At 38.5% G+C, this 27870-nt stretch overlaps 1 protein-coding gene across 1 annotated transcript in view; it reads left to right on the top strand.

Annotated features, from left to right (window-relative positions):
• PLXNA2 (plexin A2) overlaps positions 1-27870 on the top strand; it is a 1613917-nt gene that overhangs the window by 1295419 nt on the left and 290628 nt on the right. Inside the window, exon 20 of the mRNA XM_044077136.1 lies at positions 9939-10173. Coding sequence (XP_043933071.1) covers positions 9939-10173 — 235 coding nt within the window. The remainder of the gene's footprint in view (positions 1-9938; positions 10174-27870) is intronic.

Raw genomic sequence — 27870 nt, forward strand, 5'->3', positions numbered from 1 at the left:
TGAGACAATAATAAAGAAAACTAGATTTATATACAATATAGTTAAGCAGATAAACATATTGAAAGCACAGACGTAGAAAAGTAGATAATGGGGCTAATTATATTGATCAGTTACAAATAAATAGTAGACAACAGGAGTAGATAGTAGTATGTTAAGAGATAGGACAGTGGAAGTCAGGAACAGAGAGGAGAAGTAGGAGAGAAGAGTCAGGTGCTTATTGGGTAGAAGAAGCAGGTGAATTGGAGAAAGAAAACAAAGAGTAAAAGGAGGTAATTCGAGTGGAGAAGAAAAGAGGAATAAAGAAGAGGGGAGATGGAGAAACAGCTGGGTACAGCTGGGGTGATTAGAGTGACATATCCGGGTGGGGTTTAGGTATTCTTTGAGAGATCTCTTGAATTTGCAGACCTGAGGTATGCTTCCCAGGATCATGGGAAGCTTATTCCATTGACTGACGGGTGAGTAGCTGTATAAGTTCTGTCCCACATTTTTATAGGTTTATGAATCTGTAACAAAAATATATCTGAGATCCTTAGTGGTCGGGGAGGGATATAAAGTGAGACTAGTGAGGAAATGCTAGGGCAGAAAGAGGGTTTATTGATGATGGAGTGGATAATGAGTAGTTGGTAAATTTTGAGTTGATTATGAAACTCTAGCCAGTTCAATGCCAAGAAATGTATAGTTATCCCCTTTGGGAAAAAACATGTACCAGTGAATTACCACATAGGTGGCAGTACACTAAACACCGAAAGTGTGATAAGAGACTTAGGGACACAGGTGGGAAGTGGTCTCACCTTCAATAACCACATTGCCACAACAGTCAGGAAATACTTCTATGTGGCACACCTCATCACTAAGGGCTTTTCATCCAGAAAAAAGGAGGTCATTGTCCCACTGTACTCATCCCTCATTAGACCCATTATAGAATACAATGCCCCATTTGGCATGTACCTCTCAAGACATCTGCAACAACTGGAAAGGCTGCAGAAATACCTCACTAAAAGAATCACAGGCTTAAAGCAGATGCCCTATGCTGACCGCCTTACAAAACTCCAGCTATAGTCTGTCGCATATCGTCTACTCCGAGGCGATCTCTGCTTAACATACAAGGCCATGTCAAACCCAGAGCTGTTGGACATGCTACACTTAAAGAAATCCCAATCCTTCACAACCACATGCTCCAGGGATCTAAATCTTGTAATCACAATAAACAAAACATGCTGGAAGGATAGGTTCCTGACCCAGAGACTCCCCAGACTCTGGAATAGACTGCCCATACATGTCAAGCAGAGTGCCTGTTTGGCTGTCTTCAAAAGGAACCTTGATGATTGGATGGGAGAAAGGAAATTCACCCCGGGGATCATGTCAGTTGCCCTGCTAGACAGGGGTCCAGGGAAGTAAATAGCATGGGAAGAAATAGCCAGGGAATTGTTATGGCTAGGTTTGTATAGGCCCTAGGGCCAATAGCCTAGTACCAACCTATGAACCTATGGTGGGTCTTCTTAATACAGAGATGTATGTGAAGGTCAAATTTCAGTTGGTCATCAATGATTACTCCAAGGAGTTTAGTCTGGTTTTCAGGGGTAATGTTAGTGTTATTAAGTGAAAAGATGGTAAAAGAGGATTTAATGTGGTAGAGGGGTTTTATCATTGTGATAAAGCTTTGTGTAATCTGTAACAAAACACATTTTATCATCCATAACTTTACCACTCTCTTGTAATTGATGAGTCCTATACCCAGTACTAGCCATTGCTGCATCCTAACAGTAAAACCCCTCTTTCATAATATTAGTCCCTTTGTATTACCCTTTTATCTGGTTGCCCAGCCAAGGGTTCCCCATTCTACAAGTCTTGTTCCCAAGGGAAACCTGTCTAATTTATTTACTAGTTTTATGTGACACTGTCTCATGTTCCCTTCTAAAATTTAGACAGGCTTCATCCTCACTACCTCCTTTATGTATCACAACAGTACATTTATTCATTTAGTCATCTGACATGTCCTTCTTGCTATGGATCTATGCTGTATCGACTCTCCTTCACCATTCTTACCTTTAAACAGTTTTTTTCAGAAATGATTTGGTGATTTTCTCTATCCCCAATGATAGCATGTTAAAGAAGATTAAACCTTTAGTGACTTTGTATACAACTCTAGTTTATTTTCTTTCTTCTCGTTTTATTGTGGCATCATGTCTAAAAGTGCTTGATCCTTTGTTGCTTTTAACATTTAATATCCAGCTCATGACATTTGTCCCTTTGTTTAAAGCAGAATATGCAGTACGTACCTTCTTACAGGGCATAATATGTACAAATTTAGAGATGTAGTTATAAATGTTTGGTGATAAACCCATTTTCAAGAATAATACAGTTATATAATTACTTATCGCTTGCTGTACTGTACTTTACTATACTGTACTATGGTGTACAGCACTGTAGTATACCATACAATATTGTACTGTACAGTATAGTACTATACCATACTATACTGTACAGTACTGTACTATGCCATACAGTACTATACTGCACTGTACAGTACTGTACTATACCATACAGTACTATACTGTACTGTACAGTACTGTACTATACCATACTATACTATACTGTACTGTACTATAGTGTACAGTACTGTAGTATACCATACTGTACTGTACTGTACAGTACTGTACTATACCATACTATACTGTACTGTACAGTACTGTACTATACCATACTGTACTGTACAGTACTGTACTATACCATACTATACAAAAGAGGCAGTGTAATGCCTTTTTGACCATAGTTTTTTTTTTATAACTTGCTGTAGAACCCTCCAGTCAAGTACAAATAATGATGCAGACAAGATTGCTCCATAGATGTGCTGTTTGTAAATAAATTACTAACAGTGATGCTGTTCAATGTGTCTGAAATGTGCTGATAAAATTGGGAAATCTGTGTCTCCCTGCTAAGAAGAACAGCCAAGTTTGAATTTTATATTTTCTTTGGTTGAAATCTTACCTTAGTATCTTCCATGTCCTGTGCATCTAAACCTGATAAAATTAACTATGTGATGTACATTGTAGTAGTGAGTAAACATCAGTGTCAGTTATTCCTTGGTTTAGTATCTTAAATGCATTTTCTTTGGGTAGACAGAGATCCAAGCATCTTCTTCCAAGTAATTAAAAGCTGTACTATAAACACAAGTCTCCAGAGCTTTCCCTTCAAGCGAAAGATGCAAGGAATCCCAAAAAGTATGCTCATCCTGCAAGAAGTAGTAATAGGCATGTTTTCCTTCCCTCATTTTTCTCCTCAAATGTAAAAACGGAAGTAAATGGAGAATGTCATTCTAATAACATCAAAGATTACGTATTATATCATAGTACCAGTACATTACATGTTCCAGATTCCCGTGCCACACCATCATCAGTAAATCCCAGCAAATAATTGCCGTAGTGTAGCAACAGTACTAGATAAAGTGCGTTATGTTGGGATTTACTTATGACTAATATGGTTTTGTCAAGAGAATACCCAAGTGATCAGATCTACAAATTATAGCAGAAATTAATAAGTCCCCACACAATCTTAACACCTTGACCACATATTATTCCTGTTATACAATGCCAAAAAAAGTCATATTCAGTTGAAAAAAAATCAGATGTAATGTATATGACATTTTGTAATACTTTTCTTTTCTTGATGGCTGAGAATGCATAGGCTAATTAAGTTCAAAATCAGGACTTGTTGTAGTTAGTAGTTTTATTGCATTCATGGTATGGAAAGGAATGACACAATGCTCCTTTTGTAGTCACAGTTCTTGGAAGGATTCATTAGAGGAAGGCATAGAAAAGCAGCATAAAGATTTGAGGAGTAGAGCTTGTCCATTTCTTTGCATTTATTCTGGTTAGCTGGCATCTTCATATGTCTCTTGTGTGTTTTTTATTTTAATGTTAAGTGAGGTATTTCAGACAGTTGAAGTCCCTTCAGTCTTCGGACGAGTCCAGAGTGCTTATCAGTTGTCTGTGTTGAGACTGGTTATATATTGCACCATATGCAAGGTTTCTCAATGAGCCATTATTATAATTCATTGTATATTATATGTTGTATGTTCTTTTTTTTAAACAACAAACATCTTTATTAAATTATCACTTATGACATATGCAATCATACATTTATATAAATGAAAACAACCCATATTGAGATAATCTCACCTACAAGTATTTTACATCACAAAAATTACTGACATAATCCCAGTTGCGAACATTGTATGTCACTTTTATAATCTACTCAATCATTGCCAAACATTACATAGCACATCCAAGTCCTGCGTTCTTTTAAACCTCATTCCTCCCCTGCATGTATTATTCCCACAATTCCCATTTTCCTATGTAATTAGCTCCTATCCTTTTTTAAAGATCCCAATTCCAGTTGTTTTAGCTCTGTTACTATATTCACTACTTCTAGTATGGCTGGTTTAGACTTTGATTTGCATTTTCTAGTAATTGCTTTTTTTGACAGCCACCATAATTAGACTCATAAAGGGCTTACTATGTCTAGGCAATTCTGATTCTGTATCATAGCTCAGAAAAATAATTTCCCTAGTTACACCCAATTTGTACACTCAGCATCTCCAACAGAGTAGTCTGTAGGGAATCTTTAAAATCTTCCAACTCATTACACTCCCAGAAAATATGTTCCCAATTATATTTCTTCCCTATCACACCGCCAACATTTTCTGTCTACCTGAGAAAAATTCTCTGTAGTGTACTTGGGTTATAGAAAATAGCTATGTAAACATTTCTAAGCAAAATCCTAAATCTTCTAGATTTTGTAGCATATTTGGGAGACATACATATATTCCCCCTTTGCTTCTTTTTGAATTGCTTATTCAGTCTCTCTTCCATTCCTTTCTAACTTCCTCTGATTGATTCTTATAGTTATCATGCAGTATTTCATATGCTGTACTAATTATTCCTTTTTTAATGGCAGCTTCTCTTCTAGATTCTAGCAAAAATTCTACCTGTGCTGATCTTTTAAGACCATCTACTTCTTTCTTTTTGCCTATACCCTGATATCATTCCTTGATAGGGAAGGTAGTCTCTAACCTGCAGTCCAAATAAATTGTTGGTGTCTTCCCATTCTATTATCTTTCCCTTTCTAGTTATTTGCTGCCAATACCTTGGTTCCTTTGCCAGTTTTCTCCAATAAATTCCATGCCCCTCTTGCCTATTGTCTGTATCCCTAATTGCAGTTATCCCTATTGGCAGAATCTCCTTTCTCAATACCTGTGTTGCCTTAGTTCTTAGAATATTTTCTGCTACTTTGTCAGTGTAATATTCTGTATGATTATTGTTATTCTCCTTAAAGGTCTGTGTCCAAAATCCCAGTATCCTTGTTTATTGAGATTCCCCCCTGTTTCATCATCATCCCTTTCCACTTTGAATTATAGCTTTCTGCTTATGCTGTGTAGCTCTGAAATACCCCTTCAAATTGGGTAATGTCAATCTGCCTTATTTTGTTGGAAGAATCAGGTTATCCCACTTGACTCTTGCTGTCTTCCCCTCCTAGATAAATCCTTCAGCTCTTTGTTAATTGCTATCCACAACTTCTCCTCTGGTTGATAAAAATATGCCTGATCTGTGTACAAGACTAATGGGATTAAAACATTTAACTGCTTGTATCTTACTCTCCATATCTATATAACAGAGCTTCCAATTTCTCTGTTTTTGTATTGCCTTTTGTTTAGTCTCTTCCCACATATCCTTAGCTACCACACTGGCATCATTTTAATCCACACACCTAAATACTTCTTTTCATCATGTCCCCATAAATATGGATATTGCTGAACCAATTTGTGTGTGGGTACATAATTTACTGCTATTGCCTTTGTTTTAGCTTCATTGATCTTGCATCCCGATAAGATATGAAACTGCCTCAGAATGTTGCACAGCACTGTAATGTCCTTTCCTGGTTTTCTCAGGTATAAAATAATGTCATCTGCAGATAGAGGCAGCTTTTCTTGACCAGCATACCAGGTACATCTTTGACTTTCTGAGTCCCTTATTTGATTTGCCAGTGATTCTAAATATAATGCAAATAACAAATGGAAAAGAGGACACCCCTCTCTGGTTCCTCTGCTCAAGCAGAAATTATCAGAGAGGACCCCATCCATTTTAATTTTTCGCCTCTGATCCCTCATATATCCTCCTAATCAACCTTATAATTTTATCAGGGAATGCAAATGTTTTCATTGTCCTGGCCATAACGTCCCAGCCTGCTCTGTCAAATGCTTTCTCTGCATCAAGATCACCAACAACAGTGGTATTTTCTTACATTCTGCTTCCCCATCAGTGTTCTGTTAATGTTAAATGTTTGCCCCCCTCCACAAAACCCCATTGATCCATATCTATCAATTCCGGCATCACTTTTGCCATTCTTTTTGCCATTGTAGACGTAAACACTTTATAATCATGATTTAGTATTGAGACTGGCCTGTATGAAGCTGGATCTGATGGATCTTTACCCTCTTTAGATATTACAGCTACCATTGCTTTCTTCCAGGATGCTGGTACTTCTCCTCCTCTTAAAATACTGTTAAACAAAACCATCCAGATCTTTCAGTTTTTCCTTCCTAGCTTCCAAACTTCCACAGGAATATCATCTGTTCCTGGAGACTTTCCTGTGGATTTATACAAATCAATATTTATCTCATCTCCTCCTATCCTGACTGTTAGTAATTGAGCCTCCTCTACCTCTAACCTTGGTGTATTTAATTCTTCCATAAACATTTCCATTTGTACCTTTTCTTGATTTCAGTATTTCTCTGCTTTATACAGACTTTCATAGAATTTCCAAAATATTTCTAATACTTCTACATGATCTCTTTTCTTCCTTGTTATAGGCTCCCTAAGCTTGGTGACAGCCCTTTCCACTTTCTGTTGTCCAAGTCATTATGCAAAAAGTTTTTGTGTTCTAGAATTATCAGAAAAACAGTTGCTTAACAGCAATCTTTCGAAACACATGCATATTATCGTGGTGATCCCCTATTTTCTGTTTAGCATTCTGTAGTTGCTCCTTTTCTTGTTCTGTGAGAGTCCCCCTGTTCTGCCATACTTTAACATTTGTTAGTCCCTCTAAATAATTATTGTACTTCGTAACCATATCTCCCTTTCTTTTACTTCCACCCTATTTTTAAACTCCACTTTAATGTTATCCCACTCCCTAGCTATATTTTCAGAAGAAATTTCTGTCTTTAATAGCTCTTGAATAATTTCCACTACCAGTCCAGTTGCTTATTTGTGCTTTCATAAAATCAATATGGTCTGTTTCTTCCAGCTTGTCTGGTACAGCTGAAAAGCTCAGGTTTTCCCTACATGCTCTGGTCCTCTAATTCTGCTATTTTTGAAACATCTCTTCTTGTGCAGTCTCATATTCAGCCAGCGTTTTCTTCATTTCATCCTCTAAGGTTTGCAGTTTTATCACCTCATCTGAATATCTGTTTAAAGCTTCTACCATTTTTCCAGCGTTTTATTATTTGAGTTGATGTACTCCATCGGTGTTTTGTTTATTTTAATCAGGTCTGTGTGCAGTTGCCTTATACTTTCCTCTAGGTTACTGGAAGTCATGTCTGGAGCTTGCACTGCTTTTTGATGAACAGCTACAGTACTTTTCCCAGTCAGTGTTTTTTCCTCACTTTTTGTATCTGGCATTCTTCAGGTCCTCTGTAGTTCTTTTTTATTGGCATCCAGGCAGTACCTTTACTAACCAGTTACTGAAATTTGCCCAGAAATACAAAAATCCACTGGCCTTCTCTGCTGAATTTCTGTTTTTACACTAAGAGAACTAGAATTAAGCTGTTACTCAATGTGAAACCATCCTGCAAATCCATATGGTGTATGTTCTTTATTTTAGAAGGTGTGGACTGAGCTGAAAAGGCTTCATAAATGCTTTTTTCTTACATGTATTTCAATTTTTTTTTTGTTTTGCCTTTCAGTAAATAAAACTTAATGGTAGTTGTCTTCTTACTAAGTGACGTTTAGTTTCTTCAGTGCACGACAATCATATGTAATGTTTAGCATGAATTTTTTAAGCGTCTTCGCACACATAACACACGAAAAAACATAAATCAACTAGACAACTACGGCTTTGAGATTCAACCAATTCAACTAATCAGGAAACAGGAAAAGTGCGCCAAGATGACATCAAATACATGTTTAAAGCAGGAGTTGCAATTATCTATTTACCTTTCCTGTTTTCCGAGTGGTTGAATGTTATCTTAAAGTAGTCATGGTTTTAATCATTTTTATAGGATTTGATAAAGCTATATGCAAAAGCACTCATCCTGTGCTTTGGATTATTTTTTGTTTTATTAAAGTTGATCTCTCAGCCGTGGTTGTCCAATCGATTTATGTTTTTTCATGAACTTAGTTTTTTCGCTGGACTTTCAGTATGTACTGGTTATATTTTTACACACACACACACACACACACACACACACACACACACACACACACACACACACACACACACACACACACACACACACTCACTCACTCACTCACTCACTCACTCACTCACTCACTCACTCACTCACTCACTCACTCACTCACTCACTCACTCACTCACTCACTCACCTGTATCAGGAGGTTCTTATTTAAATTTCCATTTCCTCTGTGAAATATTTCAAACTTTACTTGTGGAGAATTGAATTGAAATACTTTGTAAAGCAGTTATAGGTAGGTGACTCAGTGTTTGAGCCCATCAGATGTCTGTATTTTTTTTCCAAATAATTTTGACCACTGTCTAATAACATTTAGTGGTGTCTACGCTGTAAATAAATTTCACTGAGGGGTAAGCCAGTTAACATATGCATCAATTGGAGGTGGATGGTGGTTCAGAACTGTAGACTTGTAGAATTGAAAAGAAGAAGCGTTGATAGAATTGCAAGGTTTGTGGTACACTGCAGAATGGCATGGCTGGAGGATGAACTGGATCATTTTAGAAAGGATAGTCTGTATTTTATTTTATGCAAAATTGTTTGTAACCATGTGCCTTAAGTTACTCTTGTTTGTGTGAATTTGCTCTTAACAATATGCAGTTAGATGCTACAAGAATTTGGTATGCGTAATTGGTAGGGATTGTCAGCTGATCTCAAAGAATGTCTTCAAGTAGCATTACACTGGTTACTGTACAGTCATTGTGTGACCTGTGATGAAGCCTATCTTGTCCGTGATGGGTATAAAATCTTCCTGGGCAAATTTCTCTAGGACTAAGCAATCTGGTTTCATCACCAGTCAGGTATTGATTTATACTTGTTTACATAGGATTGTGTAGATAATAAACAAACAAACATAAATTAATTAATTAATAAATAAAATTGTCCTTTGTGATGAAATAATCAACAAAGGTACCAGAGCATTTTACTGCTTGTGTACGCTCCACCTACATTTATATGTATGTACCATTCATTATAGTACTTTGTTCATACAATTTATGCTATCACACTGAAAGAGGGCATAGCTGTTTTTAAAAAATTGTTTAGTTTTTATCACTAGCAAGTATCATGTACATTTTTATTCTTATTTTACTGATGGATGGGAGACAAAAAAGAAAGAAAGAAAAAAATATATAATGGCATGATCCAGCCACTCAAACGTCTGGAAGTCTCGGTACTGTCTAGTTTTATTTTTTGACTTGCTGCTGGAATCGTAATTTCTCTCCTTTTCTAAATGAAGTTTAGTGGGACAGAATTTATATTTGGCACATCTAAAAATAGTCCTAGTTTAGCCATTCGAAAACTGCATTTGGTAGTTATTTTTATAAGTAGTGAATAGCAAAAGAAATAAAGTCCAATAGTTATTTTGAGGACTGTGATATTTATTACTATTATTATTTTGTTATGCTACTGCTATGATCTTCAGGTGTTACTGTAGTCTTAGCGCATTTTCTCTTTTTGATTCCATTTGACACAGGTCCACGTTGGGGGTCTGACGGTCAGCCTAGGCACTGTAAGTATCACGTCTGACAGCCTCCTGACACTTCCTGCCATTGTGAGCATTGCAGCAGGTGGCAGTCTTCTCCTGATCATCGTCATCATCGTTCTAATTGCATACAAGCGTAAGTCACGGGAAAATGACCTCACACTCAAGCGTCTACAGATGCAGATGGATAACCTGGAATCCCGAGTTGCTCTTGAGTGCAAGGAAGGTAAGATAACTAAAGAATAATCTTATACTCTGGCTATTGAGGCACGAGACATTGTGCAATAATACTTACTTGCTTTGTATTGATGATGTAATCAGTGAAATGATGTAGTTTTCTACACAATAAATTGACCCCATAGTAGTTTAATTAGAGTAATGATTTTGATTGCCTGTTTTTATCCCAATTTCCATTTATTGTAATGCAGTTGGCAGTGAGACATTGATAGCATAAGCAGTCTGCTCTTCATTACTTTAAGTAATAAAACATAAATAAACGAATACAAATGGCTTACTGCATGACATGTGAAGCTACCCTAGAATGGCAGAAATGGTGACTACTACTGGCACAGTACCAGAGGAGATGTTGCTGTGTTCTACCCTGAGGTGCTTCTGCAGACTCGACTGCTTATGTGAGGAAGTGACAAAGAAAGGATAACGACAGGACTAGCAAGTACTTTGCTGAAGACTCTTAGTGCAAAGCAAACAATTTCTGGATGATTTGCTTTCTGATTACAGTACAAGACGGGGTCAGTTATCCAAATAAATGGACAGCTTCAATGTTTTTATTACAGATCTGAGTCTAATTACAGAACCATCTATGTTGTTGTCACCAGCTTTCAGTATATTTCACAGTTTTAAATAACATGGCATCTGATTAGCATGCAGCTACATCTTTTAACAGGGACATTAGTTGTTTCTATCGTGTAAAGGGCTCATTCCATAGCCAACCATGAACCTTACTAGGGTTATGAATATTTAGTTATACATAGGAGCAGCACCATTCCTTGCTGCGCCTTGTTGTAGCATGTGTGTGCCACTCAATAAAATAACATAGATCTGATAACACATGGGATTTAAAAGTGGTGATTAGAAGGAAACCACCTGCAATGCATGGAAAGCAGTATCTTGTTTTTTTTTTTATATCCATCCTTATTAGCTGTAGTTATTGAACTTTTCCAGAATGGCAAAAGCTGTATTTATTATTTATTTATCTTTTGATCACAGGAGTAGTTCTGTAATGTTAACTATAAGATAAATTCTTGTTGTTAAAAAGGCAAAAAAAAAAAACAAAAACAAACTTGAACTTATATTGAATGCTTTCCTGTCTGTAGTTCGAGTTTTGGTTGGTCTGTTTTACTTGTCCAGTTTGTTACTCCAAGGAAGTCCTTCAAAAAGCAATTTTCAGGAAGTAATGTATTGCACTGTCATTCAGAAGTTGCTACTCCCTTTACATCCATGCTGAAGACTTAATTTACTTAACACCAACAGCTTTGCTTCCCTAGTTTCGAGGAAACAGGAAATCAGTGGCCCCACACACTGAATGTGTGTGTTGGGCAAGTACCATTATTTGAGCAGATGGCTGAAATGGGGAAGGCAGTATACCTTAGTTTATGTGGAAACACATCTTTGCTGTAGTTACATGACTTCTGCATAATAAATAAATGGCTTGATTGGTATTACTAACAGAAAAGAACCTAGTACCCTTAAAGATAGCCTTTTCTTTAAAAAGAGCATCTGTAGGTTTAAGTTTTATTTTGGCAAAGATTAGCTGGTGTCATTCTTGCCAGTGGCTGCATTGGAGTGGTTTGTTTCCATAACTGGATTTGATCAAAATGTGTAGTAAAGCATTCATATGTCCTACTATATCAATGTATGCAGATGTTACTGCAGAGAGCGACTTAGTGCTTTATTGAATTTGGAGATGGCACCATCTGTTAATATAATATAAATCTCTAAAGTACTGCATTATTTCACATTATCCAAGTGAGTCATTCTACCTGCAGTTTTCACTTCTTATGTACTTTGCACCTTTATCCAAGTGTGTAGCTCCATTGTTGTATAGGACTAAAGCCATCACTGCAACCCAGGTGACCCGGTTTCGAATAGTGAGTTGTGTACCTGTTGTAACTGGCAGGGGGGGGATGATGAGTCTTTATTTGCTCACCTCCCTTCAGGATGAGGGGTGAGGTTGACATGCCAGGAAGGTTTTCCATTGCTTGTTGCCCATTGGAGACCAGAAGGTCAGAAGATCAACATGAATGCTGGTGTAGATAGGTAGGTTGGGCTGTGCAAGAAGTTGCCCCATTTGGGGGTGGTGACATTCTTAATATACACCTCATTGCATACAATAGGGAGAACTGCCATGTCTAATGGGATAAGGTCTTTGCCTTCTCACTCCAATCCAGCCACAGCTTGACATCTGACCCCAGTCACTGTAATACCCATTTCAGAGGACATGAGCAGTTCCTGCTAGTGATAAATGTTCTTCCATCTGGAGAGACAGACCCTCCTCCCAACTAGGAAAGTTGCCAATATATGTTCGAAGATGGGTAGTGGTCTCTGAGGTAGGATGGAGTTATGGACTTTCTGCACAAAGTCCACAGTGGCTTATAGCAGGACACAGTGTAATAAAATTGGCTGTGAGGGGATGTAACTTTCCTTAAAAACACAAACAAACAAACTTTATCAGCTTGTAGTTTTGACATATAAGCTGGAACATGTTAATGAAAGGGTAATGAGAGGTAGAGTCATGACCTGAGGCTCCCATTCTTTTTGAGTTCAGTATTATATATGGTCCCTCTGGTACATTGGGACTTAGAAAAATAATTGGAAACTACATCCAGTTTACTGTAAACTGCAAGAAATGAGAAGATAGTGCTAGCAAGTGACAACATCCAAATGCAGCAGCAAAGCCTTAGTATTTGACTTGTATTTGATTCTGAACACTTAAAATTGTATGATCCCGGCACTAGAAGAAAGGTTACTGGCATTATACTTTTCTGAGTTAATTTATTATTCTAACCTGCAGACAGAGCTATAGTATATGCTAGTGTACTGTTTGGTTAACATTCATAGGGTCATAGATTCATACCAGGCAGTCAGTCACAAAGATCATTTGGGGACTACCCAGTACTGTTTACTTACTACTAATGTCTTTCGGCTTTTCCCGGTTAGGGGTCACCACAGCAGAATTCCAGTCCGCTAATGACTGGCAGTAGAGTTTTACGGTGCTGAGGTGCCAACCCGATGCCTAACCTTCAAAGAAGGCACACCCATTCATGCACGCACCTACCTGCATCTCTTTAAACATCACTTGACCGCGGGAAGGACATGCAGACTCCACACAGAAGGTGCTCCAGCCGAGAATCAAACCGGAAAACCTCTTGCTGTGAGGCGACAACGCTAACCGCTGCACCACCATGGCTGCACTACCCTTCTCAATTGCTTGTGTATTTCAAATTCATACCGTTTTGATTATTTGACATAGGAAATTAGTATACATAGAGATCAGATGTGCAGCAATTGAGTCTTAATGTGAAAATCTAGTGCTGCTGTATTTTATGTGATCTGGTGTCATTCCTCTATGAGTAGTTTGCATTTAGCATGTGGGGCTCAGTCAAATGACATTTATGTTCACACGGTAAATCTTCAGTATTTTAGGCCTGGAACCTTATGTCATTTACATTGTAATTTTGTTTGGATTACAGATCTCCCAAAGAAATAGAAATACTACTTATATTTTGTGCAACAGTACGGTTCTTATTTATATGCTGCACAGCATTTTTCACATCCCTGGAAACATTACTTAGTTATTTATTGTTTTTTTGTTTACCGGGAAAAGTCTGACTGGGCACAAGTCCCTTTTTCAGTGGAGGCCCGGGGAGAAAAGCTCCTCATAAAATATGTATTTACAATGAATAACAATAAAAACTTAACGTTATAAGCATTATTTTGCAGGTAGTATTAAGACAAATAGTAAATGCATTTATCATATACTTTCAAAGTCATATTATTTTACATAAGTCAAAGACATGTTAACATGTAATAGCTGGCAATACAGAAGCAATGATAATGCACATAGGTTCAGTATATATATGTATTAACATTAATGAGGTAGGATGTCACCAGAGCAGGAGCAGAACAATAGAGGAGAAGGAAGGGTATAAGCAGAAAAAATCAAGAAAAAGATAAGAACAGGTGATAGTGGAGACGTTGAGATAACAGTAGGTAGGTAAGATGATCAGGTGGGTAAGGAGGGGGTATTTGTAAGAGAAGATTATGAATACAGGCTAGTTGAAGGGGCAGTAGTGAGGATGAAAGAGAAGGAGGCAGGGATAAGAAATGTGAAAAAGGCAGTGTGATTGATAGAGAGACTGGCAATGGAAGAAAAACAAAAAGAAAGGTGAGTTTTGTCAGGATGGGAGCACGAGCATAGCCATGAAGAAGGTGGTTGCTGTTTTAGGTTGTGTTTGAAACATGTGGTAATGTTGTCTTGTTATAGGGTGGGTGGAATGAGGTTCCAGTGCTTAGCAGCATAGGTTAAGTAAAGTGAGTCAGCTGCACTTTATGAGACTTGGTCCTGGTCAGGAGATACTTGTTCTGTGAGCACAGATTCCTAGGAGGGAAGTAGTGTTTGAAGGTGTTTTTTAGTGATGGACAGCTGTTGGGTCTGTGTATTATTCTGTGGGCACCAAGCATATGGCAGTAGGTAGGTAATTAGGTAGTTTGAGCCAGTGTAGGTGCTTCAGTCCTAGGCAGTGGTGTGAACAGTTTGGTAAGTTGGGTGCAAACTTAGCTATTTTATTGTAGCAAACCTCTAGTTTATAAGGTTGGTCAGGACGGGTCCTGTATAGAGAAGTAAAGGGAGAAGATAAGATGTTGCTAAAGAATTTCTAGAGTAGTCAGTGAGAAAGGGTTAGTTTCTGTAGAGGAAGACCAATATTTGGTGAGTTTTTTTGATAACTAGAGTGATGTGTTGATCAGATTTTAAGTTATTAGCTTTGCTGCCTCACAACAAAAGGTTCTCTGGTTCAATTCTCAGGTGGGGTGCCTTCTGTGCGGAGTCTGCATGTCCTCCCTGTGTTCACGTGGGTTTCCTCTGGGTGCTCTGGTTTCCTCCCATATCCCATAGACATGCTGTAGGAGGATTGGACACTCTAAATTGGCCCTAGGTGTGAGTGCATGCGTGTGTGTGCCTTCTGTGGAAGGTTGGGTGCCAGGCTGGCAACTAGACACTGTAAAACTCCACTGCCAAGCATGAGTGGACAGGTGATCCGCAGTGGTGACCCCTAACCGGGAAAAGCTGAAAGAAGAAGATCAATTAAGACACAGAGAAGCTTTGTGCTGGAAACTGTTTCATTTGAGGTATTATTTGCTGATGTGATGATGGATTGTTTCTGCGCTGATTGAGATATGAGTAAAAATAACATTATTTTTTTAAGCAATTAAAAGTACTTGATAGTCATCCAGGCCTTATCGTTTGGAGTAGCAGTAGACTTTGGTGTAGAATATATGGCCTTGGCATCATTTGCATATTGTACTATGGAGGCTTCTTTTGTGGCCTTGTGAAGATTATTAGTGAATATGTTGAATGGTAAAGGGCCTAGAATAGATTCCTAGGGTACTCCAACAGAGAAAGACAGAAAGGGAGAGAGATCTTGTTTCCATTGTATAGCATGGAGTCTGTTGTTGAGATAGCCTTGGAACCAACTGAGGGATGAATGGGAGAGTCCTATGGAGAACAGTTCATGGAGCAGGCATTGGTGTGAAATTGTGTCCAATGCTTTTGATTTGACATATCTAAGAAGAAGGAGGTTAGTATGTTGCTGGTGTTTATGTTAGAGTTTATGATTTCAGTAAAACTGAGCAGAGCAGTGCTTTGGTGAGGTTGGAAGCCATGTTGAATGTTTTAGAAGAGATTGTTGTTGTTGTTGTTGTGTCGTTCGGCTTTTTCCCGGTTAGGGGACTCCACAGCGGAACTCCGGTCCGCTAATGATTGGCAGTCGATTTTTACGTGCCGAGTTGCCAGCTCTGATGCACAACCTTTAACAAAAGTACGCCCATTCACGCCGTCTCCACACAGAAGACGTTCTTGCTGAGAATCGAACAGGACGTCATACTGTGAGGCGACAACGCTGCCGCAGCACCACCACTGTGAAGATGGGAAAAGAGTTGGGAATTGTTTCTTAAGCAGCAGCACTATTCTGTTTAGCTTGCCAAGACATCAGATGTAAATAAATATTTTCATCCCTTTGCACTTATTTTTTTCATGCTAAAAATGTTCTTAATATTTAAAAGCATCAGAGCACCATAAGCAGTGAAGAATATTCTCAATGATCCTATGTCATATTTTAGAAAACCTTTACTGGTGCCATTGCAAGTTACTTAGAGTATTCTGGAATTTTTGATTGAGCCAGTGTTAGATTTTTCCATCATTGCTTTTCCATTCTTCAGACTAGTGTGCAGTAGGTCTGTGCTTGGTCCCAGATTTTAGAACTTGTATGATGTCAGAGTGTCCTTCAGAAGAGTGATGCCATAAGTGCCTTAGGAGAAGGCAGCAGTAACCTTGTATATATTACAGTTGACAACACCTTCTGTAAAGGGCTCTAATTTTTACCCATGATTTTCATCCAGTGAATCCACTTTGTTTCTGTAAGTAGAAGTGGGTTACTAAGATACTGAAATTCAGGAAATGAAATAGCTAAGTGACAGGCAGTAAAAGAAACACATCACCTCCACCATGAGAATTTTTAAGGTGCTGTTAAAAGTAGAGAGGAGGGTGCACTTCTGCACTGTAAAGGATTCCTGCATACAGGAAAGGTTTTGTGCAATTAGTTTTATTTCATTTTTCTGTTCAGGGTAACTGCTATTATTTTTGTATAATTTGAACAGTTTTTACATGGTTTAGTGTAGTCCTAGAGGTGTGCTGTACAAAATATTTGTTTGTTTGTCTGTTTGTTTTTAATAGTAACTGGTTAGAGCATGCTAGTATAAAGTGCCTGTGGCTGGGTTGACCTGGAATAACTGGCATGTTAATTGCCTTGCTCTGTGGTATCTAGTATGGAACTGGTAGTGGTGGGAATCCAGTAGTGCATTTGTATATTGAACATGGTCTCCATCATTCTAGCATACCCATTCTGACATTTGGTATCTCCTGTAGGATATCACACTAAGACAGGAAAATGAACTTATCTAAGGTCAGTCTGCTCTGTAAAGAGTGGAGAATCTGCATATTAAGAGGCTTTGTTTAGAAAGTTGGGAGATGTAAAAACTGTTGGAGTAAATCACAGGTAATAAAGAGTGGTGTGCACATAGAGAAATGCATGCATGCTTTTGTGTGTTTTCACTCAAAAACCTTGCTGGGTCAAATTCCATGGAGAAAGCTTACAAAAGCTTCTTACAAGCCTTTTACTGTCAGTGTCTGGGGAAAAATGGGTACTTTGCTATTTAAATATTTTTACTGCTATTGAGCTGATGGAACACATTAATGCCTTTTTTCCAAAGAAACTGTTTATCCTGATAGTCTAAGTAACCAGGAGAGCAGCATTATGCAATCAAAATCCCAAGAGCATTTTAGTAGCAGGTTTAAAAAAAAGCTTTCATTCATTGTTCCAACATGTAAAAGGTTTTAAGTGTTTTATTCAGTGCATCTAAAGGCACCATTTATTACGGTGATTGAGAGCAATGGCAGGAGAGTTAAACAGATGGCTGGCAGTGACACTCAGATACTCAGTCACAACTGAAGAAGGCATTCAGACAGAGAGAGGGCGACCAATTAAAAGTTTTCCCAGTTAACTAAGGTCTCAGAGGCAGAGTACAAACCGATATGTTAACAGAAAAGTGATTATATTAGAGCATCCTTCTCAGCACAGCTGTAAAAATCTGGCATCACTAAAGAAAGCTTGCAAAAGTTAAAATAAGGCTTTTTGTTAATGCAAACAGCTAATCGTTCAGTACTGTATATCTCTTCTTTGATTTTGTGCCATTTGTTTTTCAAAACATACTTATATGCTCACTGCAATAACGACCTGCTGAATACCTGGATCTAGAACTTTCCACATCAATACCACTTGTAGCCTGAAATTCTATTAACCCATTGGTACAAGCATGTCACATGACTATAGTAAATCCTATAATAGCCAATAATTAAAAAAGTGCCACTTATAATGGATTAGGTTTTAAATACCATTCCTGTTTATAGTCATACTAAGGCATTCCGTTGTGTGAGTTGTCAGGGATTTACCCACTTCTCATGTGATCAGGTCACTGAGCTTTGCCCTGTGATATCATAAGACATAAGTAAATGTCTGACTATAGACTGTCATTTTAATTAAGCTACATCAAAACTTTTTATTTAGTGGGGAGATATTTCAGGGAAGGCAGGACTTGAGTCATCTGTGCAATGTTCAATTGAATAATTGTTAAGACAAAAAATATATCTGTATAACGTGTAAAATGGAAAAAAAATGTAATGGTTTGTTTTCTGCTATTTATAATTGATTGTGTACTCATGTCACTATGTAACCAATGTTAATAAAGATGTTTAAAAGAAATGGTTTCCTCTGGGACGTCATCCTGTTATAACTCATACCAGATCATTGTAGCTCCTGCTTCATGGCTCTAAAGGGAAAAAAAGGCCAACTTCTGACTATCCTAATAAACGCTTTCAAGAAAGGCAAGATGAAATTGGGAACTAAAATTTGGAAATTCCACCCTCTAATATGATTGAATTTAATGCAACTATGCTGCATCATACCTTCAATGCTTTAGTTGCCAGAAATCACAGAATGAGGCAGCTTGAAGTCCTTACAGGAAACCAAAGTACTTTCCTGTCCATAACATTTAATATTAGCAAAGTAATTTCTCAAGAACAGCAAATATCTTTTATTTTTTACATAAAACATAATTAAATGACAGCAAGAGAATGCTGTTGCTTAACATCTGCAATGTCTGGATAGCCACTTCCTGCTTATTGATTCACAACTTCTTACAGTATTTCTACAATAGAAAAGCCTTAGTGAGATGTATTTCCAAGCTTCTTCCTTGGACCCACGTGGTGCCAGTCAGGAGTATAATCCACTATTATCCACATCCCTTCCGTGGTATAATCCACTATTATCCACATCCCTTCCGTGGTATAATCCACTATTATCCACATCCCTTCTGTGGTATAATCCACTATTATCCACATCCCTTCTGTGGATTATTGCTTAAGTAATTCACATCAATCTGTGCCCTATGGCTTTATTATTAGGATTCTGTAAAATGGAATCGATTCCCTATACCTTTACATTCTTGTATCAACAGTCACAAACGCAGCAGGCAGTAAGAAGGTTATAGCTTATACACAAACATTGTTTTAGCTGCTTTATATTAGAGAAGATAGTGTACTAGGAATTGTACTTAGTATAGAAGTGTGGAGTGGTTGCACTGAAATTGACAACAGAGAAATCAACATGAACACACCAAGAAGATAGGTGCTTTTAAACTGCACACTGTTGCAAGGCTGGAATGTTAACAGCAGTGGGATTGTCTGCAAAAAGACAAGTTACTACAAAATGATAGCCAGTTACTGTGTCCACACGAAATGGAAATGAGCTGTGGAGGGGGATGATTATTAAGGACTGGACTTGTTTTGTAGGGGTTCTGGTTAAGAAATGCTGCAGAGGCCGTGTACCGGGTCCGACCCTTTTTATATTACTAGGTTCATTTGTAATAGTCAAGTACTGAACTTAAAGACTACATGTCTCCATATAGCCAAATTATACTTCTAGTACTAATGAGATCTTCACAGTATTTGTATAATAATGTGTTTTTAACTAAACAAAGTACTTTCAAATCAATTTTACTGCCTTAGTATCTTTTGGATGTATTTTTTTATCATTTGTTAACTGGGTTAGTCCTACTAGGTTAGTAGCCTCTTTTCAGGGGAGACCAGAGGTGGTATTTATACCACTGGGGAAATTTGGCCAGGACTTCAGGGAACTTTGGCTACTCTTTCCAATAAGTGCTGAGGGATCTTTTAAATCCACTTGAACTACCAACAGCTCAGGCAGATGGGGGCACAGTTTAACTTCTCATCTGGAGGATGATGCGCTAGTGAGTGCAGACCCCCCCCCCCAGTCTGCACTACAGTGTCAGCAATCCATCTACTTGGCGTGGAACTAGAACCCACATCCTTCTTACCAAAGGTGTGTGTGCTGCCTTTTTCACCACTAGCACTAGTAATCTGTTGCAGCTGCAAGCAAATGTTGTGTATGAGTATGTTAATTCTTAGATGCAAATGTTGTGTATGTATATGTTAATTCTGAGATGTAAATGTGTATGTATATGTTAATTCTGAGATGTAAATGTTGTGTATGTATATGTTAATTCTGAGATGTAAATGTGTATGTGTATGTTAATTCTGAGATGCAAATGTTGTGTATGTATATGTTAATTCTGAGATGTAAATATTGTGTATGTATATGTTAATTCTGAGATGTAAATGTATATGTATATGTTGTGTATGTATATGTGAATTCTTAGATGCAAATGTTGTGTATGTATATGTTAATTCTGAGATGTAAATGTTGTGTATGTATATGTTAATTCTGAGATGTAAATGTGTATGTATATGTTAATTCTGAGATGTAAATGTTGTGTATGTATATGTTAATTCTGTGATGTAAATGTTGTGTATGTATATGTTAATTCTGAGATGTAAATGTGTTTGTATATGTTGTGTATGTATTTGTTAATTCTTAGATGCAAATGTTGTATATGTTAATTCTGAGATGTAAATGTGTATGTATATGTTAATTCTGAGATGTAAATGTTGTGTATGTATATGTTAATTCTGAGATGTAAATTTTATGTATGCATATGTTAATTTTGAGATGTAAATGTGTATGTATATGTTAATTCTGAGATGTAAATTTTGTGTATGTATATGTTAATTCTGAGATGCAAATGTTGTGTATGTATATGTTAATTCTGAGATGCAAATGTTGTGTATGTATATGTTAATTCTGAAATGTAAATGTTGTGTATGCATATGTTAATTCTGAGATGTAAATGTTGTATATGTATATATTAATTCTGAGATGTAAATGTTGTAAATGTATATGTTAATTCTGAGATGTAAATGTTGTGTATGTATATGTTAATTCTGAGATGCAAATGTTGTGTATGTATAGGTTCGTAGGTTCATAGGTAGGTACTAGCCTATTGGCCCTAGGGCCTATATAAGCCTAGCCAAACAGTACCCTGGCTTTCGCCACCCAAGAAAACTATTTTCCTGTGCCCCTGTCGAGCTGAGCCACAGAAGTAGTCCCTGGGGTGAATTTCCTATCTCCCATCCAATCATCAAGATTTTTCTTGAAGAGTGCTAATAAGGAGCTTTGTTTGATATAGATAGGTAGTTTGTTCCAGAGTATGGGAAGTCTCTGGGACAGGAATCTCTCCCTCCAGCATGTTCTGTTTATTGTTTTGACAAGGTTTAGGTCCCTAGAGCATGTAGCTTGGAGGGATTGGGATTTCTTTAAGTGGAGCATGTCCAACAGCTCTGGGTTTGACATAGCTTTGTAAGTTAGGCAGAGATCGCCTCTGAGTAGGCGATATGCGACGGAGTAAAGCTGTTTTTTTTTTTGAGACTGTCTACATAGGGCATCTGTTTGAGGCCAGTAATCCTCTTTGCGAGGTATTTCTGCGGCCTTTCCAGTTATTCTGAGATGTAAATGTTGTGTATGTATATGTTAATGCTGAGATGTAAATGTTGTGTATGTGTATGTTAATGTTGAGATGTTTATGTATATGTTAATTCTGAGATGCAAATGTTTTGTATGTATATGTTAATTCTGAGATGCAGATGTTGTGTATGTATATGTTAATTCTGAGATGTAAATGTTGTGTATGTATATGTTAATTCTGAGATGTAAATGTGTATGTATATATTAATTCTGAGATGTAAATGTTGTGTATGTATATGTTAATTCTGAGATGTAAATATGTATGTATATGTTAATTCTGAGATGTGTAATAGAAGTTAAGTACATCTTTTATTTATGTTATTGTTTATGTCTTATTTGTCTTATTTATGCCCTTTATCTTTTCTTCCTTTGCTTTAGATTTTGAACAATTCTTTATATTAACAAATATTCTTAACATAAAACTTGACAATCTCTGCATGCTGATGATATTGCACTGCATATACCACCCTGTATTTAAAAAAAGTTTCATATACAAGCCATGTAACTGCTATTTTTAATTAAAACTGTGTAAATGATGTAACGTATGACAAGGATGTCTGAATAATGCAACTGTTGCTCATGAATGAATCTCATTATAATTGATGAAACAATGCAGATAATGTCCGTGATGACTGTATAATGGAACTTTTCTTGATGAGCCTCTTCTGAAAAAGAGCACTGCTCAGTCGGACTTTCCAAGGAAATAAATACCAGTAAATAAAATAAATGAATACATATTGTAGACATAACGGTATGAAGTCTGTTGTCTGTTTGAAATTTGGTTCTTTGGTTCTTTTCAAGTCTTCGAAACGTAAGGCTCATTTTATGACATCCAGATGGGAAATATAATTAACCACATTTAAATATATCCATCTTCCTTTAGGAATGCATATGCCATAATGTCACATGCAATGTTTACTGTCTGTCAACCTTCCCTTTATAAATAAGTGCACAGAGAAAGAACACAGAAGGAGCTGGTAGGAAATGGCAACGGAGATGAAACACAAAAAGAAAGAAAGCAGGTTGACCAGTGGTCAAGTTCCTGTTCTGACTTGAGACGTACCTCCCTGGACTATATGAAGAGAGACATGATTGAGCTCGCTGAATATGTGTCACAGGCAGGTATGTCCTTAGCCTTAAGCAGCATTCTACTATCACCCAGAACAATGCCTCAATACAAACAGAAAATGATTGACTTTAACAATTGGCTTAGTTTCTGGTGTCATTCCCAGGGGGATCCAGTACCTGACAACCTGGAAAGATATTATCGACAGACCACAATGCTTTGCTAGAGATGGCTTGCATCTGTCTCACTTGGGGTTTCAGGCTTCTGGCAATGGCCCTAGCCTCCCCATAGTGCCTTTTTTAGGAAAAGTCCTGAGGTCGATAAAACCAACATAAAAATTTCAACAAAATGCAAATTAAAGATCATGCTGCTAAGTGCTAGGAGTCCAAACATGAAACTGCACTCATTGCAAGCATTTTTAACCCTGGAAGATGCTGACATTTGTGCAGTCACAGAAACCTGGTTCAAAGCTGCAGAGAGCACCCCAGCCTTACCTCGTTACTCATCCTGTCATCCCCCTCTGTTGAAACTGGCACAAATGACCAACTCTACACCAAAGTACTATACGAGCACTCGTATAGATGCATGGGATCAGGAATACCTGACAGGACAAAATCATCCTCCGAAAGGAAGAGTAAACCTGTCTGGTGGACATCTGCATTAAATAAACTATATAACAAAAGGAAAAAAATTGTTTTCCAGGACCAAGGAGGAGCAGATACCCATCTGGAAGCAATCTCTCCTTAGCCTGAACAAGCAAATAAGAGCACTAGTGAAATCCTCTAAAGCCAACTTCGAGTCCAAATTGGCCACATCTACTAGAGACAATCATAAGGCCTTCTTCACATATGTCCGAAATCTCAAAGGAATCACCCAGATCTGTTCAGAACTGGTGGTCAAGGACATCACATACACATATGCTGTAGATTTAGCCAACCTGCTGGCTGACAGATTCAGCGAAAACTTCACCCCTCTGTCCCCCATCAGTAAATCAGGACATTCCCAGTACCTGACCCCCTCCCCGTATCTCTAGGGAACAGGTCATCACTGCCCTCTCAAAGGCAAAAAATACAGCCTCCATGAGACCCAATAACGTCTCAGATTGCATCCGATATGAGTTCAGGCATAAACTTGCAGCACCATTAGGCACCCTATTCAACCAAAGCCTGAGTACTGGCTTTGTCCCAGCCAAGTGGAGGACAGACACTGTCATCCCTTTACACAAAGGTGGAGCATCCACTGATCCGGGAATTATAGACCCATCAGCCTAACTAGCCTGATATGCAAGGCCATGGAACGGATTATCATGGACCTCATTAACAGGGACATTGGCAACCTCCAAACACTTAACCCCACACAGTTTGGTTTTGTCTAGGGTAGGTCATGTCTGATAAATCTGGTCGACTTCTTTGAAACAGTCACCAAAGCCATGGACTAGGGGTAGTCTGTGCACACCGCCTACCTTGACCTGGCCAAAGCCTTCGACACTATTCCCCACTTGGGCATAATAGATAAACTCTCTCAACTAGGCATCAATGCATATGTTATCAGATGGGTAGCAAACTAGCTCACTGATAGAACCCACCTAATCAGAATAAGGGAAGTCACCTCAAGCAGTAGACCCGTAATGAGCGGTGTACCCCATGAATCAGTCTTGGGGCCACTGTTATTCGGGATATACTTCTCTGAGGTACAGGCCAAAACCAGTGGGCTATGGCTGACCAGGTCTGTAGATGACTGTGAGCTGGGCACAGTCATCAATTCCCCAAGTGATGTGGATGTCCTCCAAGAGGGTCTCACCCAAACAAGTGACTGGTGCCAGAAACATGGTCTCAAGTTGAATGCCAAAAAATGCATCATCCTCCCCTTTAGGGAGAGTGACGTCCCCACATATTATCACATTAATAACAAGGTCCTAAGCACACAATTATTTGTGAGGGATTTGGGCAAGCAGCTTGATAGCATTCTGACTTTTGACCACTATGATGCTTCCATTGTACGGAAAGCCTTCTACATGGCCCTCCTCATAAGTAAGGGTATCTCATCCAGGAACAAGGAGGTCATAACATCCCTGTATTCTTCCCTTATAAGGCCAATTATTGAGTACAATACCCCCTTCGGAATGTACCTCAGCAGCTGGAGAGACCACAGAGGTTCCTCACCAGAAGAATCCAGGGCCTCAAACATCTGCCCTACACAGATAGGCTAAAAGCATTGTCCTTCTAATTAGTTTCATACAGACTCCTCAGAGGTGACCTCTGTCTTGTATACAAAGCACTCTCAGACCCCAACTTGATGGGACTGCTGCATATCCGCAAGCCAAGCTCCACTCGTGTAACCCGCACACGCAACCTCAACCTGGTCTGTGACATCATCAGGACTTGTTGGTTGGACAGATTTGTGTCCCAGAGACTCCCTCATCTATGGAATAGACTCCCTCTCCATGTCAAGCAGAGTACCTCATTATCCCTTTTCAAGAGCAACCTGGATAACTGGATGGGAAACAGAAAATACACCCCTGGAATTCCACCTGTGTCCCTGCTGGATAGGGGCTTTAGGTGCTAACTTCTCTAAACATGGGCTAAACTCTTGGCTAGGCTTATAAGGGCCTCAGGGCCAATAGCCTAGTAACTTCCTATGATCCTATGGTGGGGGCGACACTAAGGGAAACTGAGTGGAAACAGCTTCTTCTTCTTCTTTCGGCTTTTCCTGGTTAGGGGTCGCCACAGCGGATCATCTGTCCACTCATGATTGGCAGTGGAGTTTTACGGTGTCAAGTTGCCAGCCCGGTGCCCAACCTTCCACAGAAGGCACACACACGCACACACTCACACCTAGGGCCAATTTAGAGTGTCCAATCCACCTACAGCATGTCTTTGGGATGTGGGAGGAAACCGGAGCACCTGGAGGAAACCCACACGACCACAGGGAGGACATGCAGACTCCACCCAGAAGGCGACAGTGCTAACCGCTGCACCACCATGGCCACCCACTGAGAGGAAACAGCTATACTCTATAAAAGAACTCATGAAGCAGGACTCAGAAAAGCACAGATCAGAGATGAGCGCTGGGAATGGGAGGCAGTCCACAAAGAAATTGCAAAAACATGAGGGAAAGAGAGAGAGATATGCCAACTGACCTAAGTAGATTTGGGTGAAACACTGTAACAGTGTTAAATATTGGAGAGCATACATTTTTTTACATTATGGAATGCAGTTAAAAAAAAAATCAAAGACAATAATTAAATAGTTTTTTTTTCAACAATAAACAGATCATGAATCTTTAAAGAGCAAAACAAAACAAAAAAATTGAGTGTGCCTGGATCTAAGGATGTCTTTGCCTCCCCCTTTACTCAGCCCTCATTAGGTCAATCATTGAATATAATGCCCACCTTTGGGTTGTCTCTGTCCAGACACATTCAAGAACTGGAACGCCCTCAAAGATACTTTACTAAAAACATACAAGGCCTAAATAATATGTCCTATGTAGACCGACTCAAAGCCCTGTGACTATACTTAGTATCCTACAGACTGCTAAGAGGTGACCTGTGTCTGGCATTCTGACCCATTACTGATGGATTTACTGCACATCAACAAGTCAAATGGCACCAGAATACTTGGTCTAGAAATTTAAACCTCTTCTGCAACATCAACAGAATGGTTTCAAGGGACAGGCATATGTTGCAGCGGATACTGCTGTTGTGGAACAGGCTCCACTTCCACATAAAACAAAGTTCATTCCTGTCCATATTCAAGCGCAACATAGATCTATTAATGGGAGACAATATACTTTACCCCAGGACTGGCCCCTGTACTGCAAATGGATAGAGGCAGTTCCTACATGCTTTATCCCATGCATTGGTCCCCTCAAATTATCTATGATATGATTCCAGGTATTCTCTTTAGGGGTAATATATAATTATTGACAGTGGGATGAGTAAGGCCACTTTATAACCAAATGAGATAGGTTATTTCAGTCACACAAAGGGAAATTGGCTAGGCTTAAAATGGCCTACAAGGCCTGTGGCATTGGGCCTAATAACATCTTTGGCCGGGTGTTATTTATACAGTAACAAATCACTTGCTGGGCATTATTGCATGCTTATTATATGTGTATTAATTAATGCATTCACATATATTCACTTAATATATGTGTATATCCTGATGCTTAGAACAAAAGTAGTCACTTTGTGTCACTTTGGCTTCAGGCAAAGTCTGAAACAAATGTTGTATTTTGAGTAAAGATATAAGTATTTGTTGACATAAAGTTATCCTCAGCAATATCTTGTTTTAAAAACTCCATACCTCAAATTTCATCAAATTGTGTGGTGGTTGTTTTATCTTCCAAGGCTGAAATTAGTTTTCAAGTAGTCAGTTTCTTTGCCAACTGCCACTAACAAATAAGTCTGTTACATGCATCTGGCAGGTTATTTCCTGCTCAGTGCAGTGTTTTACCAGGTGGTTGTGACATTCAGTAAGCTATGCATTTAGGCGCACATGCCCCGGTCACACATATACTTGTGTGAGCATGCTGCAAACACACACAAACATTCTCACTCACTCATTCACATATTGTAAATGTAGATTTTTTTTTGTTTTATAATGTGTTTGGCATTGTTTTGGTGGGAGGGGTAGAAAGCCATCCAATATGCCCCTGTTTAGTGACTATAGCATAGGAAAAAAACTGTCAAGACTCATGTAAGACAAAATATCATGACTGGGGGATCGATTTAAATCTTGCTGCAGTCACAGGGGGTGTGGGGGGGTTGTGTTGCTCACAGTCATAACTGGCTTTGCCTAGATGTTATTTTTCATTCTTCCTCTTCAATTCTCTTTCCAGGCTTGTTCATATATCGTACCTGTCTGTCTTACAGAAATGACTTCACATTATTCAAACAATCACTCAGGAGCTTACAAGCCAAGCAAGGTAGCCTTCCTTTCAACGGTTGTTCTTTTATTCATTTCTGAATACCAACATTTGCTGCCCATTTCTAACTCACTGAGTCCATCTGAGCCCACTTTGAGACCCCGTTATATGTGCTGCAGTTCATAACAGACACTATGTATTTTCTTTGCCCTACCATTTGACCTGTCTGATGGCTCCACTACCTTTATTTATTTGACCC

Source organism: Protopterus annectens, chromosome 7.part0 (genome assembly GCF_019279795.1).
Source record: "Protopterus annectens isolate FY-2018-M chromosome 7.part0, PAN1.0, whole genome shotgun sequence".
NCBI lineage: Eukaryota > Metazoa > Chordata > Ceratodontiformes > Protopteridae > Protopterus > Protopterus annectens.